The sequence below is a fragment of the Thalassophryne amazonica genome, chromosome 21 (genome assembly GCF_902500255.1).
Source record: "Thalassophryne amazonica chromosome 21, fThaAma1.1, whole genome shotgun sequence".
NCBI lineage: Eukaryota > Metazoa > Chordata > Actinopteri > Batrachoidiformes > Batrachoididae > Thalassophryne > Thalassophryne amazonica.
The window spans coordinates 17,862,356-17,877,813 of NC_047123.1; the positions used below are offsets into that span (position 1 = coordinate 17,862,356).

The 15,458-nt window shown below is 44.0% G+C and overlaps 1 protein-coding gene across 1 annotated transcript in view; it reads left to right on the forward strand.

The window, feature by feature from the left end:
* The window catches only part of fut8b (fucosyltransferase 8b (alpha (1,6) fucosyltransferase)), a 255,849-nt gene that overhangs the window by 126,981 nt on the left and 113,410 nt on the right, over window positions 1–15,458 (forward strand). The window contains 1 exon segment of the mRNA XM_034161646.1: window positions 6,544–7,141. Coding sequence (XP_034017537.1) covers window positions 6,939–7,141 — 203 coding nt within the window. The 5' untranslated portion in view covers window positions 6,544–6,938.

Genomic DNA, 15,458 nt, shown 5'->3' on the forward strand with positions numbered 1-15,458 from the left:
TGTTTAAAACGGCCTCGTTTTTGCTTAAAACTGACTTTAGAATGATTTAAGAGGTTTTACCTTTATTACCTGATGGTTAATAATCCCATTAATCCATTTGATTGCTTTGGATGAAGAAACTCTGTCTCAGACATGCTGCTGTGGTCTGAAATGACGCATGCGCAGTGAAGCAAGGCAGACAGATTTTTAGGGTGGGGACCGTTTGGTCTGTTTGAAATAATGGTGATGTTCACACACTTGTATGATGTACTCAGAGAATTGGGGTTTGATAAACAAGAGGCAGGATTAGGGTTGGACAGATTCAATTGTATGTTGAGGTACCATCATGATGCCGCTGCCCCCACAACCAACCACCCACACACACTGCACAGTCCCTGCTATAATGAAAATCAATATATTGATTTGTTCTCACCTTGAGGTTCAGTTGAGTACTGATGACTACACAAATGAAGAATATGAATAAGAATAGTCTTTATTTGTATGTGAAAGGGCTAATGAGGAATCTGAGTGTCTTCGTTTGTGACTTTCTTGGATTCTTTAAACATCCTGGGCTCAGCCATCATAAGTGTATCTGTCTCTAAAGTGTTGAACTTGTCTGGAAAATTTGCTGAAGACTAAACCAGATGCCCCAGAAGCTTTTTGAGGGAACATTTACATAGAGCATTCCTGGATGACAGATACTTCAAATGAATTTCTCTGTACTTGCTTGCACTCGAGTGTGGAACAAGGGTCTCTGGAACCGTGCAACACTTCAACAATGGTGTGTCTCTTGCAAGTGAAGTGATTATTCCAGAGCTTCTATTACGTTGGGAAGGCCTCAGGATTCCCCAGCTAGTGTTATAGGACTTTTCAGAGGATAGGGAAGTGTGGGATGAGCTGAATGAATGAATGTTCCAGAAACAGAAATGTTCCAGAACATTTCTGCCTCATTATGGCACCTCCTGTTTCTAACATACTGTAACAACTTACCAAAAATGGTTGCATACCATGATTAAAAAATTAAGAATATAACGCAATGCTAAAATGGCCTCTGCCATATGAGCATTGTCTTCTTTATAATTTGCAGTTGTTTGATTGGTATCCCAGTGCAAAGTGTGTTTATATACATATATATATAATATAAATTAATTATACATTTATTGTTATTTACATTTATTTTTAAGATCCTATTGTCTTATGTACAATTTGTACATGTTCAGTAAAGCACCTCTATTTATCTAGCCATCAATCAGTCATTAACAATGTTACGTTTTTTACGGCGTTTGTAGGAGGGCATGCCTGTGAGCTTTTGACAAGAGCAGAAGTTAGCTGTGAGTTAGCAGAAGTTAGCGTGCACGCTAATGTCCATGTAATGTCTTGTAAATCACTTCAAAGGTGTTATCAGGTTCCAAAAGCAGCATTTTCAGTTTCAGAAGTGTTTATTTATCAATAGCTTTTGAGTAATATATGACAAAGAGGTTATATTTACACACAAATAAAATGGAGTTTGCTGCTAGCTAGACCAGCCTCTGACATCACGGTGCCACTGTACTCTGATTGGCTGTCACCCCCCACCCCTCAAAAAACCTGAGCAAAATGTGACTTTTAACCTCTTAAAATAGGTCAAGGTTCACCATCTCTGAACTTGTCCAAGGTCTGTGTTCCAAGAATGATCCCTGTGAATTAGAAGATTCTGGCAGTAATAAGAAGTACACTTCAACAATCCACAAAATTCACATTAATGAGCAGATAATACTGAAAAACTTATACTTTACACTTGCACGAATTTGATACGTGCAGGGGTACTCAAATTGCCATGCCAGAGAGTAAACTCATAAACTGTGCGTGGTGTTGTGCAAGCACGCAAAGAAAATTTTGAAATGTTCAAAATGTTTGGCACGCTTTAATTATGTGAACTTCACATGAACATTGTGCAAACAATTCAAAAACACAGGGTGTCAGTGCAAGTCATTGTCATCACAGCGCAGCTCGTGAACAATTATAACGAGACGTTAAATCTATCATAAACATACTTTTATTGCTGCTCAAAAGAAGGAATGAAAATGCAACTGTTTTACCAAGCTATTACTATATAAACATTACAAATAATTACCTTTTAGAAAGTTCTAAATATGTTCTCCACCTCATGAAGCACATGAGAGAGAGAAAAGCTACATTTGTAGAAAATTCCTCTGTGATTCTGGAAGCACTTAGGTGGCTTCATCAGCCAAACTCAGAGCAAATTATTAATCCACTACAAAATAATTATTTTATATAACACAGCATCCAGCCGCACAAAGTGCATCCAGTGGAACACAGTAGGTAGCATTTGCTTGACGAATTGTGTGGCAGTGCGGTGGTTAAATGCGTGCAAGTGTAAATGTGCCTTTATACTATGGAAAATACAGTATATATTTTTTTTACCTGTCTAACGCAAGGCTTTTTCTATTTATCAGTTTCAGTCTGCTGAGCACAAACCTCATTATGGCGCCTCAAACGCACTGACAAGGTTTTCCCACCTGCTTTTTAGGAAGGTCCCAGTCGTGCATTAGCCGGAAGAGCGCTACCCTCTCCCGGCTCTTATTTTTTCCATAATAAAACACAGCTCAGCCCATCTTCGTCCTGCATGCATAACGAAGAGCCTCTTCGTGCCGGCTTGCGTTAGCTACAACAGGAGCACGAAGCCTCTCTGAGAGATTGTATTAGTCCCACATCATTCAGGAAGGAATGAACAAAGATAAATAGTTTTCACCTGATTGTTTCCCTGAGTTGTGCATTTTGTAGCACAGGAGCTTGCACCGTCTGCTGTATATTCCGGCTTCATTTTGTGTCCTGAATGCAATCTACAGTCTGGTCCATAACTCGTTGGATAATGACACAATTTTACACAGTGAAGATGAAATGAAATATTCAAGATGTGCTTTATTGGAGACTTTCAGCTTTAGGAAAAAGTAAGCGTTATATATGTCCTGAGGTCCATCAGTGCCCGCGCTTATCCCCAAATTCCATAGCGTGAGGTTGAGTCTGGGACTATTAGATAATGATAATAATAATAATTGCTATTATTTTGGCACGATGGGTTATTTTTGTAAGATGTTCCAAAATTACAGCTCATTTTAATGAAGAGAGCATATTTATCTAGGGGGAACTCCATGGCGAATATTGTCTTTTCCATCTAACGCCATCATGCAGACAGGCTGCAGGAAGATGGGCGTGTGTGCGTGCATGAGGTATTGAGATTACCTGTGACCCGACCTACGTGCTTGCTGCGTGTTCCCGGGGCATGCACGCTGATATCCGTAAGATGTCTTGTACAGTCCCCTCCAAATGTATGTGAACAGCAAGGCTGATTCCTTTGTTTTTGTTGTTCACTGAAGACATTTGGGTTTAGGATCAAAAGATGAATATGAGACAAGAGTTCAGAATTTCAGCTTTTAAGTCCTGATATTTACATCTTGATGTGTTAAACAGCTCATGACATACCGCCCTTTGTTTGAACCCACCCATTTTTTTTCAAGTGAGCAAAACTATTGGAACATGTGACTGACAGGTATTCCTTGTTGCTCGGGTGTTGCCTTTTACACACTTGTCAAGGCCCTGTCACACCTTGACGATTTAGCCAGCGTATGCCAAGCGTATTAAAAATGCTGGCATATGTGTAATAAGTTCCGGGTACGTTTTGTGTAAGTTAAGAGCCTGTTGAAACCCACTGATATATGGTGAGTACTTTGAAAAATTTGGGGCACATACAATATTTTCGACGTATGCCAGCATACTATGTCTGTGATACGTCCCGCATACGAAGGCCATAAGTCAGAGGTAAGTAATGCGATTGTTGACACACGTTACTCATAATGCATCCATTGATGCTGTCCATTGATTGGCCCAACAACTAAAACCTGCAGTCATCCGAACAGTTCAGACTGTTACAAATATTAAAACCATTCGCACACGGAGTAAATATTAAAGGATTATGAACCAAGTGACCTGTGCCCTCAGCCACACGATATATATATATATATATATATATATATATATATATATATATATATATATATATATATATATATATATATATATATATATATATATATATATATAAAGCAACAAACACTGCTTTGGCTTCAAATTTTTGCCCCAGTGCAACCTGATCAAACAAGTTTCAAGCCGTTGTCACTACAAATACCCCAAAGGTACAGCTTACTATCGGCAATTTCGAGAATTGACGGTCTTAACTACCGCGTATGTTCAAGACTGACGAAGATGGGTCAAGAAATTCCTACTATGCTTCGAAACGTGCCCCAATCTGCTATTCAGGATTAAACGGGAAGGAACGGTGCTCAGTGGAACTGTCTCAAGGTTCTGTCAAAGGAGCAGTTGATCAGACATTGAAAAATGTAATCCCCAAGAGTCCTATATACCTGAAAACCTACCCGCTTTGCGATGATCTGCGCTTATGCTAATAGGTAAACTTCTATTTGCCGTTATGCAAGGGTACTTGTGTTTATGGCGTGCACAGTCTTCATCCCGTCACGCGGCTTGTCTCAGTTGTACATCAGGGGCATTGTTGGGGAGCTGACAGCAAAGGTTGCTTCATAAACCCTGCATGCGTCCGTCTTCATCTCCCCGCTGCTTTGCGGATGAAAAGAAGTGATGATCCAGGGAATTTTTTTTTTTTAAACATTGCCTCCGCTCCACCGAGTCCACCGTGTCACCTTGACAGTGTTGCATTCTGTCACGAGAGGCTGCAGGACCGGCAGCGGGCATTTGCGACGAAGGGAAAACGTTCAGGGAGAAAACTTTGAGGGGATTTAGTCTTTACTCGACAAAACCATTAGCGGCCTGACTCCGCCGTGCTTTGAGTGAGGGAGAAATGGAGAGAGCAGTTTATAAGTAGGTTAGGTCAGGTGTTGCACGCGAGAAAGCGTGTGAGAGGCAAGAGCACAGCGTGCGCGTGAAGACGAGCGAGTGGCTACTTTGCAGGCAAACAGGATGTAGAAAGTGGAACATCCTCATCATACCCTGACAGAATTGCAGCAGAGCTCAGGGAGGCCTCGTCACTGTGGAAATGCAATTTGCAGTGTCACGTCGATCAATCCTGGCGACTCTCGAGACAGCTGGGACCACTCAGCAATATCTCTCCTGTAGCTGACGGGCCTTTTGTCTCATTCTGTTCTGCGTTTTCTCTTTTCGGATTTTTGTTGTTGTTGTTGTTGTTGTTTCTGGGGTCACGTTTGATCCCAGTCTGAGACCTTCATGTGTTGGTTGAACTTGTTCTGCTCACATTGTGTCCTCTTATGCCATCTTCCTCCTGTAATCCAAAGTACAGATGCAACGCATCGCAAAACGCGCAGTTCAGATTGGTTCAGTTTTTACTTGCGGAAATTAATTAATTAATTTTTTGGATTAGCAGAAAAGCAAAAAAGTAAGACAAACATAACTTTCCATTTCTTAAAGGATGCCCTCTGACTAAGTAGAGGCAGGCATTGTTCAGCACGGCTAACCTAAACGTTAGCTTCGATAACCGCTAACTGGCTAACTGAAAAGTTAACTGTGATAACCCTAAACGCTTGATGCTGTGCTCACATGGGCATTTTGGTCTCAAACTGAGGTGTGGTGAGACACAGAGCTGGTGCCTTTGTTTAGTTTGGCACCGCAAAGCTTTAGCGCATTAGATTAGCAAAACCCTGGTCTAAAGTGCAGAACAGTCTCTTTTTCTTGTATTGAAAGGGCGCAGCAATCAGAAAGCCCTGTCTGGTACAGAGACACATAGTGGTGCGTCATGGGGTCATGAAACTGAACTAATCACCAAATTTCACAGATTGCCTACAACAGCTAGCGGTCACTGCTACCATCCACTGGCTTCTGCTTGCAGCTTAGCTCGGCACAGAAGCTGTCACTTAAAGCAACCACACCCCTTATTATGCATAATTTAATGGCTTAAAATAACTCGAACTAGTAAGATATATAAAATCACCCCTTGGGACAGTTATCATGCCTGGAGAAACGAGCTATAGAGGCCGAATTTTTATTTTTTGTACCAGGCTGTGAACATGTTTTTTTTTTTCTGCTGTAAACTTTGCCATTTCAACATGGGCATCTATGTGGAGTGACTCACTCAAGTGGCCATTCAAGGAACTGCATGTTTTAACACTTCAGTATTGGCTTCATTTTTCAGCACCGGAGGTTGCTGCTGGGTTTTTGCTGCTCTGTAGCGTTTGTGCTGCCACACAACAGCAATGCACAAATCACACCTCATTTTTAGCCCAACAACACACGCATGTGTACACAAATAAGCGTACTTAAGCGAGCTGCTTACACAACAGGCATGCTGAGTTGAAAGTGAGTACTGCGTCTTTTGTGCACCAGCGATGACACAGACACTGTGCTGGGTGCTGATTTGCGCCAGATGGAAGAGAAGCGCTGCGTGTTCACATTGTGATGGGCTGAGTGCACCCTACCTGTCACCCAGGGTATTCTGGGAAATGCTCCCACCAGTCTCTGGGACTGTCAACAAGATCATTATCTCAGCTTATCTCCTCCTTTCTTTTTGTGTTTCTGCAGGACACAACTCGAAATCTAAAGGAATCCTTTGGGACTATAAGGAATCTGTGAGGCACTGTGGAGGAGAAAAGGCCAACACAGAGAGGGGTGGAAGAAAAAAGACACCAATCAAGTCGCCAAATGACACTAATCATGATTTAGAACACGGAAGAAAAGCTTTTTCGTCTCTGGAACCGCACCCCCTACCTCGTCTAATCCACCCGTGAGCCAGTCCCCCGTCAGTTTTCCTCTGATCTCTAATTCACCGCGTACCATCCCGGGAAAGATGCCGATGCCAAGACTGGCGCTGTGGCATTTGTGGTGACAGGTCAGTGTGTGTGTTTGCACATCCGGCAGGCAGGTTGGTTGGTGTACAGGCACACCAAAAGGGATTTTCAGGCAGGCGTGGTTCAACCATGCGACCCTGGGCGGGTTCATGGCGTTGGATAACCCTGGTGCTGTTGGCCTGGGGCACGTTGCTCTTCTACATCGGTGGCCATTTAGTGAAGGACAGCGAGCACCCGGAGCGATCCAGCCGAGAGCTCTCCAAGATCTTGGCCAAGCTGGAGCGGCTTAAGCAGCAGAATGAAGACCTGCGGCGCATGGCCGAATCTCTCAGGTAAGAGCAGTTTTTGCTTCTCAGACTTTTTTCTTTCTCACCAGCCGTAAGGAAGCTGACTCAGGCTTCTCAAAATAACAGTTGAGCGTATTCCCGGCACCGCATGGACAACGAAAATGTATTTGAGTGGGTGAGTGAGTGTACAAGTCCATCCCAGCCAGCTTGTGTAGGCAATAATTTCTAAACAGTGACTGAGATCATCTCGTGACTCACCAAATTGAAGGATCATATTAGTTGATAGATAGAATGTGTGGCTGGGGATAGTGCCCGAAGTTTTCACCATTACTGCAGAGTTGTGTTAACTAACTCAAAATACTGCTCCGTAATGTTTTGAAACCCTTTCAAACATATTTCCAGTGTCCATATCAGAAGGAAGACATCATGAACTGTATTTCATGAGGCTTCAGTACTTCATCATCTGATTTGAATCAAAGGTTTTTGAAGCTTTCCAGTTAATTTTCCCCCTCATATCCATATTAAAACAAAAGCGAATGAACTAGAGCCCAACTGATATGGATTTTTGGTGTGCTGATACGACCCCATATCAGGGAGTAAAAAATTGATGGTGTTGACATATCTGCTGACAAATCCGTACAAAAAAAATGGCACTGATTCCTAACTTTTCATCAAACTCTCATTATGTTATGAATAACTAAATACAACCAACTAAAGTATGTCATGCTGCCATCATGCTCCCTTTGCTCAGATTGGCAGCCTCCATGTTGCATCTCTCAGCACTTGCATAAAAATAACTTATCAGCTAATTTGGCCCTGCCTAACATAGCATAACGGCCATTTGTGTTTTGTAAAACACTCGCTCTGAAAATGAATGAGAGCTGGTCACTTTTCCTCTCTCTTGTAGTGTGACTACGGGGTGAGAATCATTTTGGGATTACTGGGAGGGCCCTTGCATGTTCACCGTCATACCTGACCAGTCGTTCTCACTGTGTTTTGTACAGTAACACTACCTGTAACCTTAGTGACATGAAATTTGGGGTTCCACAGGGGCCCCCTGCTTTTCTCCCTTTATATAGCACCCCTTGTGCACATATTGTGGTGTTTTGGGATTACCTTTCACTGCTATGATGATGATACTCAGTTATACATGCCCATAACTGCTGGTAATCTCATCCACATAAAATCCATGGAAGATTGCCTTGCATCAGTGAGAAGCTGGATGTCTAGCAACTTCTTACTTTTAAACTCTGATAAGACCGAAATGATGGTTCTTGCTCCAGTGAGACATCAGTTCAATTTGACAAGCTAAGCTTAGCCTAGGCTCGTGTGTCATGCATCACACTGACAAATATGAGGAACCTTGGGGTAATTTTTGATCCTATTATGTCCTTTGACATTAGAGATATTACAAGGACTGCTTTCTTCCACCTGCGAAATATAGTAAAAATTTGTCCCATCCTGTCTATGGCTGATGGTGAGACTCTGATTCATGCATTTGTCTCTTCTAGATTGGACTACTGCAATGTTCTGTTTCTGGTTTTTCTGGCTTCTTGTCCCTGTGAGATCAGATTTTAAGGTTCTGCTATTAACCTATAAAATTGTTTACCGACCGGCACCTCCCTACCTAGCTGACCTAATTAAACCCTACGTACTGACCCAGGCCTTGCGTTCTCAGGGTGCAGGACTATTTTGTGTCCCTAGGGTGAATAAAAAGTCTGCAGGTCAGAGCTTTATCTTATCGTGCCCCTGTTCTGTGGAATGATCTCCCTACATCAATAAAACAGTCAGATTCTTTGGATACTTTTAAGTCCAGACTTAAGATGCACGTACTTTCCCTCTCGTATGGCTAGCATACTGGCTTTTTACTCTTAATTCATTTTATTAGGAATTGTTTTTGTAATTTGTGTCGGTATTTGTGTCTGTAGCATGGCCCAGGCAGAGGGTTGCCCCTTTAAGTCTGGTCTGCTTGAGGTTTCTTCCTCAGAGGGATTTTTTTTCCTTACCACTGTCGCCTGTGTGCTTGCCTTAGGGATTGTTAAGTTTAGACCTTACTAGTGTGAAGCGCCTTGAGGCAACTTTGTTGTGATTTGGCGCTATATAAAATTAAATAAATTAAATTAAATTAAATTAAAAACTGATATTATCTGCCAGGAATATCTTGGGAACAAGGATCGAACTTTGTTGGAATTTTTTTGAAGACTGCAACCTGTGGGTTCTTGTGTCAGACTTTAGTAATCTTACTGAAATGAGAACAGTTTGAATGTAGTGTGTTGAGCGATCATTATTAAAGGTGTTGAATATGAACTATCCTTCACAGCTGCGTTCATCTTCAATCAGTTTAATATTTTTGCTCCAGGTGTTTGTGCCTCCTTTGCAAATGTCGGATCCCCTCCATTTGATTCGAGAACCGCAGGTATAAACCTCTGCCACCAGCGATGTTCAAGAGCCAAAAGCTTTTCCCAACCTTTGCACAGTTGTCAATATTCTGAGATCATTCAACAAGGTAATGTTGTAGCCGGCATCCCCAGACACAGGGCTGTCTGAAGTCAGGAAGAGCTGAAAGTGGAGTGCTGTGCAGCCTTTTAATTATGCAACATATCAGATGTACATTTTGTCAAATTTGATTCATTATTTAGCGCTGTTGCTTTTCCTGCTGCTGCTGTCTGCAGTAACCATGAGTGATCCACACAGACGGAGCTGTAACTCTCTCAGAAATGGACACGGACATCAAATTCATTCAAGGCCAGTGCACAAGTGAGAAGCGGAACAGCTTCGATCTGCTTTTGTTGAGTAGTTTATGTTGTAGAATGTTGTGTATGATTCACAATATAAGAATAGGCAAAAGTACAAATGGAACTCATGAGGTTGTTTTGAGACTCACAGAAGAAGTAAGTACTATATATATCTTGAGACTCAGTGCGCCGGTGCTCACCCGTGGATACTGTCGCGTGACAAGATGCTAGGGGTAGGCGGTATAAACAAGGTATAAATTTGGCTGATGGTAGAGATTTAGACTCCACCAACCAATCGCGGTAATGCTTGTTGATGTCATCGTATCTTCCTCACTGACACTGTACGACTGGAAAAGGCTGCAGTCACAGGCTCCATCTCCACCTCAGCAGATTAAAACTTCTCCTTATAAGAGTGTAAAATTCTAAGTTATTTTATCCCTCTGGAGTCGCCTGAGTGAATTTGGTCATGTAAAAGTCACATTAAATTCACCAGACTGTCTCTTTTTCAATGTGTTTTAAAAGTGCATGCTTTGAGCTTTATACGAGTTTTTAAATTATGTTAATAGACCTACTATGACCTGAATTATGATTAATAATTTCTGCAATGTTTTTTTGTGAATTTTCTGGCCATATTTAGTGCGTGTATTTGCAGAAAGCCGACAGACGTGTCTAACAAGTCAGAGAATCAGGTGCTCAAAATTAATTATATCTGTTTGTTTTTTGTTGTTGTTTTTTTTTTTTTTGTTATTTTAATCTATTTAGCTTTGCAAAGGGACTGCATGACCCATTCAGAAACACTTCCATTATAACTTTTACACTTATGTTTATATCGTGATATATACCGTTATTGTGAAGGGATTCAATTCATATCGTGATATGAATTTTAAGTCATATCGCCCAGCCCTACAAGATGCTAATCCATTGAAAGTTACTGCCCCAGCCATGGTTGGTACTGATTTCCACATGAATGGACTGTGCCAATTCAGATGAATTGTCCTGCACAAAAGTACAGACAGGTGTCCTGAAGCAAACCTGGAAACAACTCCTGAAGTTGGAAAATGACAGACTTCTTACCAGAATGTGGGGCAATCCCCTTTTCCAGTTTGGCAATGTGTTGCTTCTCCTTCACTCCTCCTGGGATAGAAATGAAGGTGACTCCCTACATGAAAGGATATTTCTAATTGACATTCTTGAATCACAGATCAGGTAGCTCAGTGGACTAAGGAGCTGGGCTACTAAGACTTGGGTTTGATGTCTGGTCATGCTACCTGTCTGTGTCCTGGGAAACCTTCATTGTTGTAGTTCACCCAGCTGTAAGTGGGTACAAGTCCTGGCTGGGGAAGTAACCTCTGCTGAACTGACATCCCATCCAGGGGGAGTTGTCAACTCATCCGCTACAAAATCCGGAGATAAACCCCTTGGCCAATGGGCTTTAGGGCCGATATAAGCTTATTGAATCGACATTGCAAGCTTGTATGTTGCAGTAATGTACCAACAGAGTCTGTATTGTCAAATGTTTTCAGAAATACTTTTTTTGGATTGTCATATTTGCCACAAAAGGAACTGATTGAATTAGCTGTTCTTGACCAACATAACATGTATGAATCATGGTACCACTGTAGGGGCTGCACTCTGCGTTGTGTTGTTATGACTCCGTGCATTCGCTCTCCTCGGGACGCAAACTCACGATCCTTGGCATGGAAGTTGGACTCTATAACCAGAAGGCTAAAACCCAGGGCTCTGGCCTTGTGACCAGAGAATCCTTTTGAGCTTTTGGGAGTGAGGTTTACTCACTACATATGCACAGCAACTCCTGCTGGCCTCCGTTACACCACAATGGTAGAAACTTAAGTACAGATTACACTAACTGCTGTTTGCATTATCTTGAAGACAGTCATTGATCCTTTGTGCCATGCGAACAAATGTCAGGAGATTTCAAACCCTGAAATCCAACAAATTCCAAAACACTTTGATTCCTACATATGTCAGGTTTTTACATTGTTTTTTCAAGACTAATCTGCAAACCGGAGATACTGCAGCAAATGAGGATTAGCAAACAAATGCTTTGCATGGCTTAACTATATTTGAATATATGAAAATACCACGGTGCAAAGATTCTCACAGCTTCCACCATAGTCCAGTCCCTAATAATAATATTATCAGCTGATTTCTCCATAGTGTCACTTTTGGCAGTTTGTCCGTATGTTGAGACAGGGAGGCCAGCAGCCCAATCAAGTTGAGACCCAGCTAAAGGACAAAGAAGGCGCACGGCAGCTGAGCCAACATAGGCTCCAAACCAGGACACCAGCTTCTGCAAACCCAGAGAGAGTCGAGCTTCCCCGCCGCCTCTGTGCCTCACACGCTAACCCCTGCACTGTGCTGCACCAGTTCCCCACCCACACTTCATGGCTGTGTAAGCAAATTCAGAAAGAAGAGGTTTGGCCTCTATAGGCCCTGAGGCACATTGAGCTGGTGCTTGTCCACAGATTCCATAGTGTGAAGTGGATCAGAGTCTACAACTCCCCCTAGAAAGGACACAGACTGTTTCTGTAGCCGCTGGACTCGGACAAAGCGGATGAAGTGTTTTATCTTAGGTCACTGACAGGTAGTGTGACTGGGACTCGAACCCAGGTCTACATACTGGGAGCACAACTTGTGACACTGAGCTGCCTGCTCTATTCTACACAGAGGGTATCAACCTCGGGAAGACACACTGGAGACATTAGTCACCCCAGAGAGACCACTCAATGATTCCTGGGACAAACTCAGCTGCAGAAAGTATGAGCTACCCTCCCCTATGGCCTCATAGGGGAGGGTAGCTCATACTGATGGTCTAGTGGTTAAGTGTTGGGCTTGAGACCAGAGGATCCTTGGTTCAAATCCCAACCTCACCAGAAAATCACTAAGGGCCCTTGGGCAAGGTTCTTAATCCCCTAGTTGCTCCCGGTGTGTACTGAGTGCCTTGTATGGCAGCACCCTGACATCGGGGTGAATGTGAGGCATCATTGTAAAGTGCTTTGTGCATCTGGTGCAGATGGAAAAGCACTATATGAATGCAGTCCAATTACCATTTAGCCATCGAGCAGTAACCCCTTCCAATACCCCAGCCCACCCACCATCTCATAAGGAAAATTCTTTACTAGTCTGGCAAGAGAGCTCCAGCCAGGCAACCAAACCAAATTGACCCCCCCCCCCATCCCTCCCAGCAAACCAAGTGTCAGACAGACAATTGGTGTCAAAAAGTATTTCCCAGACAGAACAAGACCAATTCCCTCCAGACTCCACGTCCACCCCAGACCCAAAGCAGATGTCTCACATTTGAGACCTAGAAAGGGAAAAAAATAATTCCAAAAGCCACGGAATGTTAAAAGGATTGCCATGTGGGTGTCTTGGGATGACCCCCAGTAGTCCAATCAGAGTAAATTTACAAATTCCAGAGAACAGCTGTGAGAAGATTGTTCCTCTGACTTAGTTAATTAACTCCTCATTGCGTGAGTGGGGTACAGTTGTGCAAATAGATCTGCAAAGTTTCCTCACGTGCCAATCTTTGGAGGTGTCAGCGATACTGGACATGATAGACAAGCACCTCTGTAGATTTTATTGTTGTTTTGGCATACAATAACACATTGTGTGTTCCCATTACCCACACAGGATCATTTATACATTCATACTGTGTAACGGAGACAGATGGTTGCGCTCTTATCTCTGCACGCCGATAGGGCTTCTCTGTGCACATAAACATTCGGCGTGTGTCTGTATGCCTGAGAGTGTGGACGCACGTGCAGGGAATGCAGTTTCAGGCCGGCGTGCACCACATTAACAGCGAGCGCGCACTTCAGATGTTGCCACTGCCGCCCCGCTATGATGTTCCAATTTACTTTGATGCAGAGCTCTCATTAGCATACGCCAATGTAAAAAGACACATGCACGCGGCGCCTCACACAGCTGGTCCCTGATTAAATTTTGTGCTTTTGTAATTATTTAAAGTTGGCTTGAATACAAGAGGTAGATTTCACGATATAAAAACAAGCGCAGCGCACACTTATCCAGTGTCCAGATGGGTCTCCGACACCGCGTGCCTGTTACCCGTTATTGAGTTTGGTTGTTGATCTGGCACATAGTGGTCCACAGTCATTTACCGGGGCAACATTTCAGTGCTTTCTAAGTCCCAAGAAGCCTGTTATGTGTCGGACGCAGCTCGGAGAACCGACCAGCGTTTGAAGGACCCAGTATGAAATAAGCAGAGCACGGTACAAAGGCTAACTGAATTTAATACATAACAGTGATACAAAATACAACAAAAGAAAGTGCGGTCTGGCGTGGTGCGCTCCCAGCAGCGCTAACGGTCCGGAGCCAGAAGCTGTTCGGACCCAAGGACCCCGCCGACACCCCCCAGGTGGCTGCAACAAACCGAGTCTGTGAAAGAAGGAACCATTATGTGAGTCCACACTCTACACACAGAGAGAACACTTAAAGGTGTACAAACAGCAAACACTTCCTGGCTTGATTACTAATCAGCTTCCCAACCTGCAGGCATGGAACATCCAGTTCACAAAACTCCACTGCAGTGGAAGCCGCGATGCGGAAGTCGACTGCATAGGCAGCTGCGCTCCGGCGCCCCTGTCTCATTGACAGCAGCACGGCTGAAGCGGTCTCTCCTCTATTAGGGTGATCGAACACTGTTCTGAGCTCCCTCACAAACCCATCATATGTCAGAAGGAGCCGTGAACTTTGCTCCCAGAGCGCTGTAGCCCAAGCGCGTGCCTCACCACGAAGCAGATTTATCACATAAGCTACTTTGCTAGCGTCGGTCGCGTACATGACGGGACGCTGTGCGAAGACGAGCGAACACTGCATAAGAAAATCCGCGCACGTCTCCACACAGCCTCCGTACGGCTCTGGGGGGCTTATGTATGCTTCAGGGGAAGGTGGGAGGGGTCGTTGGACAACCAGTGGAACGTCGCTGTTACGCACAGGGTCGACGGGAGGGAGAGCCGCAGCGGCGCCCGGAGGGCGCGCTTCCACCTGCGCGGCGAGAGCCTCCACCCTGCGGTTCAGGAGGACGTTCTGCTCGGTCATCAAATCCAACCGAGTCGTGAAAGCGGTGAGGATCCGCTGCAACTCACCGATTACCCCTCCTGCGGACGCCTGTGAGCCCTGTTCTTCCATTGGCCGTTCAACAGCCGGTTGACGCCCCTCGGGATCCATGACGCTGGCCGAGATATCCTGTTGTGAAAGTGTAGGAACACGGACCCACAACAGGGGGCGCAAATGAACGGACAATGGAGTAAGTCAAAATAACAACGCTTTACTGTTGTGAATGTGCACAACGAATACAACCAATCACGGAAATGGACAACAGTCAATTCACAAAAGTGTCGTGTGGGCAGGCTCGAAGATAGGAGACGCCTCTCCAAGGTAAGACCGGAACCACACGGCTTCCTCCGCCACAGGACCCCGGGAATACTGGAGCCGCCAAGTCCCGAACTCCCAGGTGGCCACTGCCTCCGCGTGTCGGACCTGGTACTGCTGGCGAGGAACAAAGAACAGTTAAATGGGGGCGCGTTTGCACCCAGGACTCCGAACAGCAGGGAAGTTACCTCCACCTCTCGTTGGAACAGTAATCC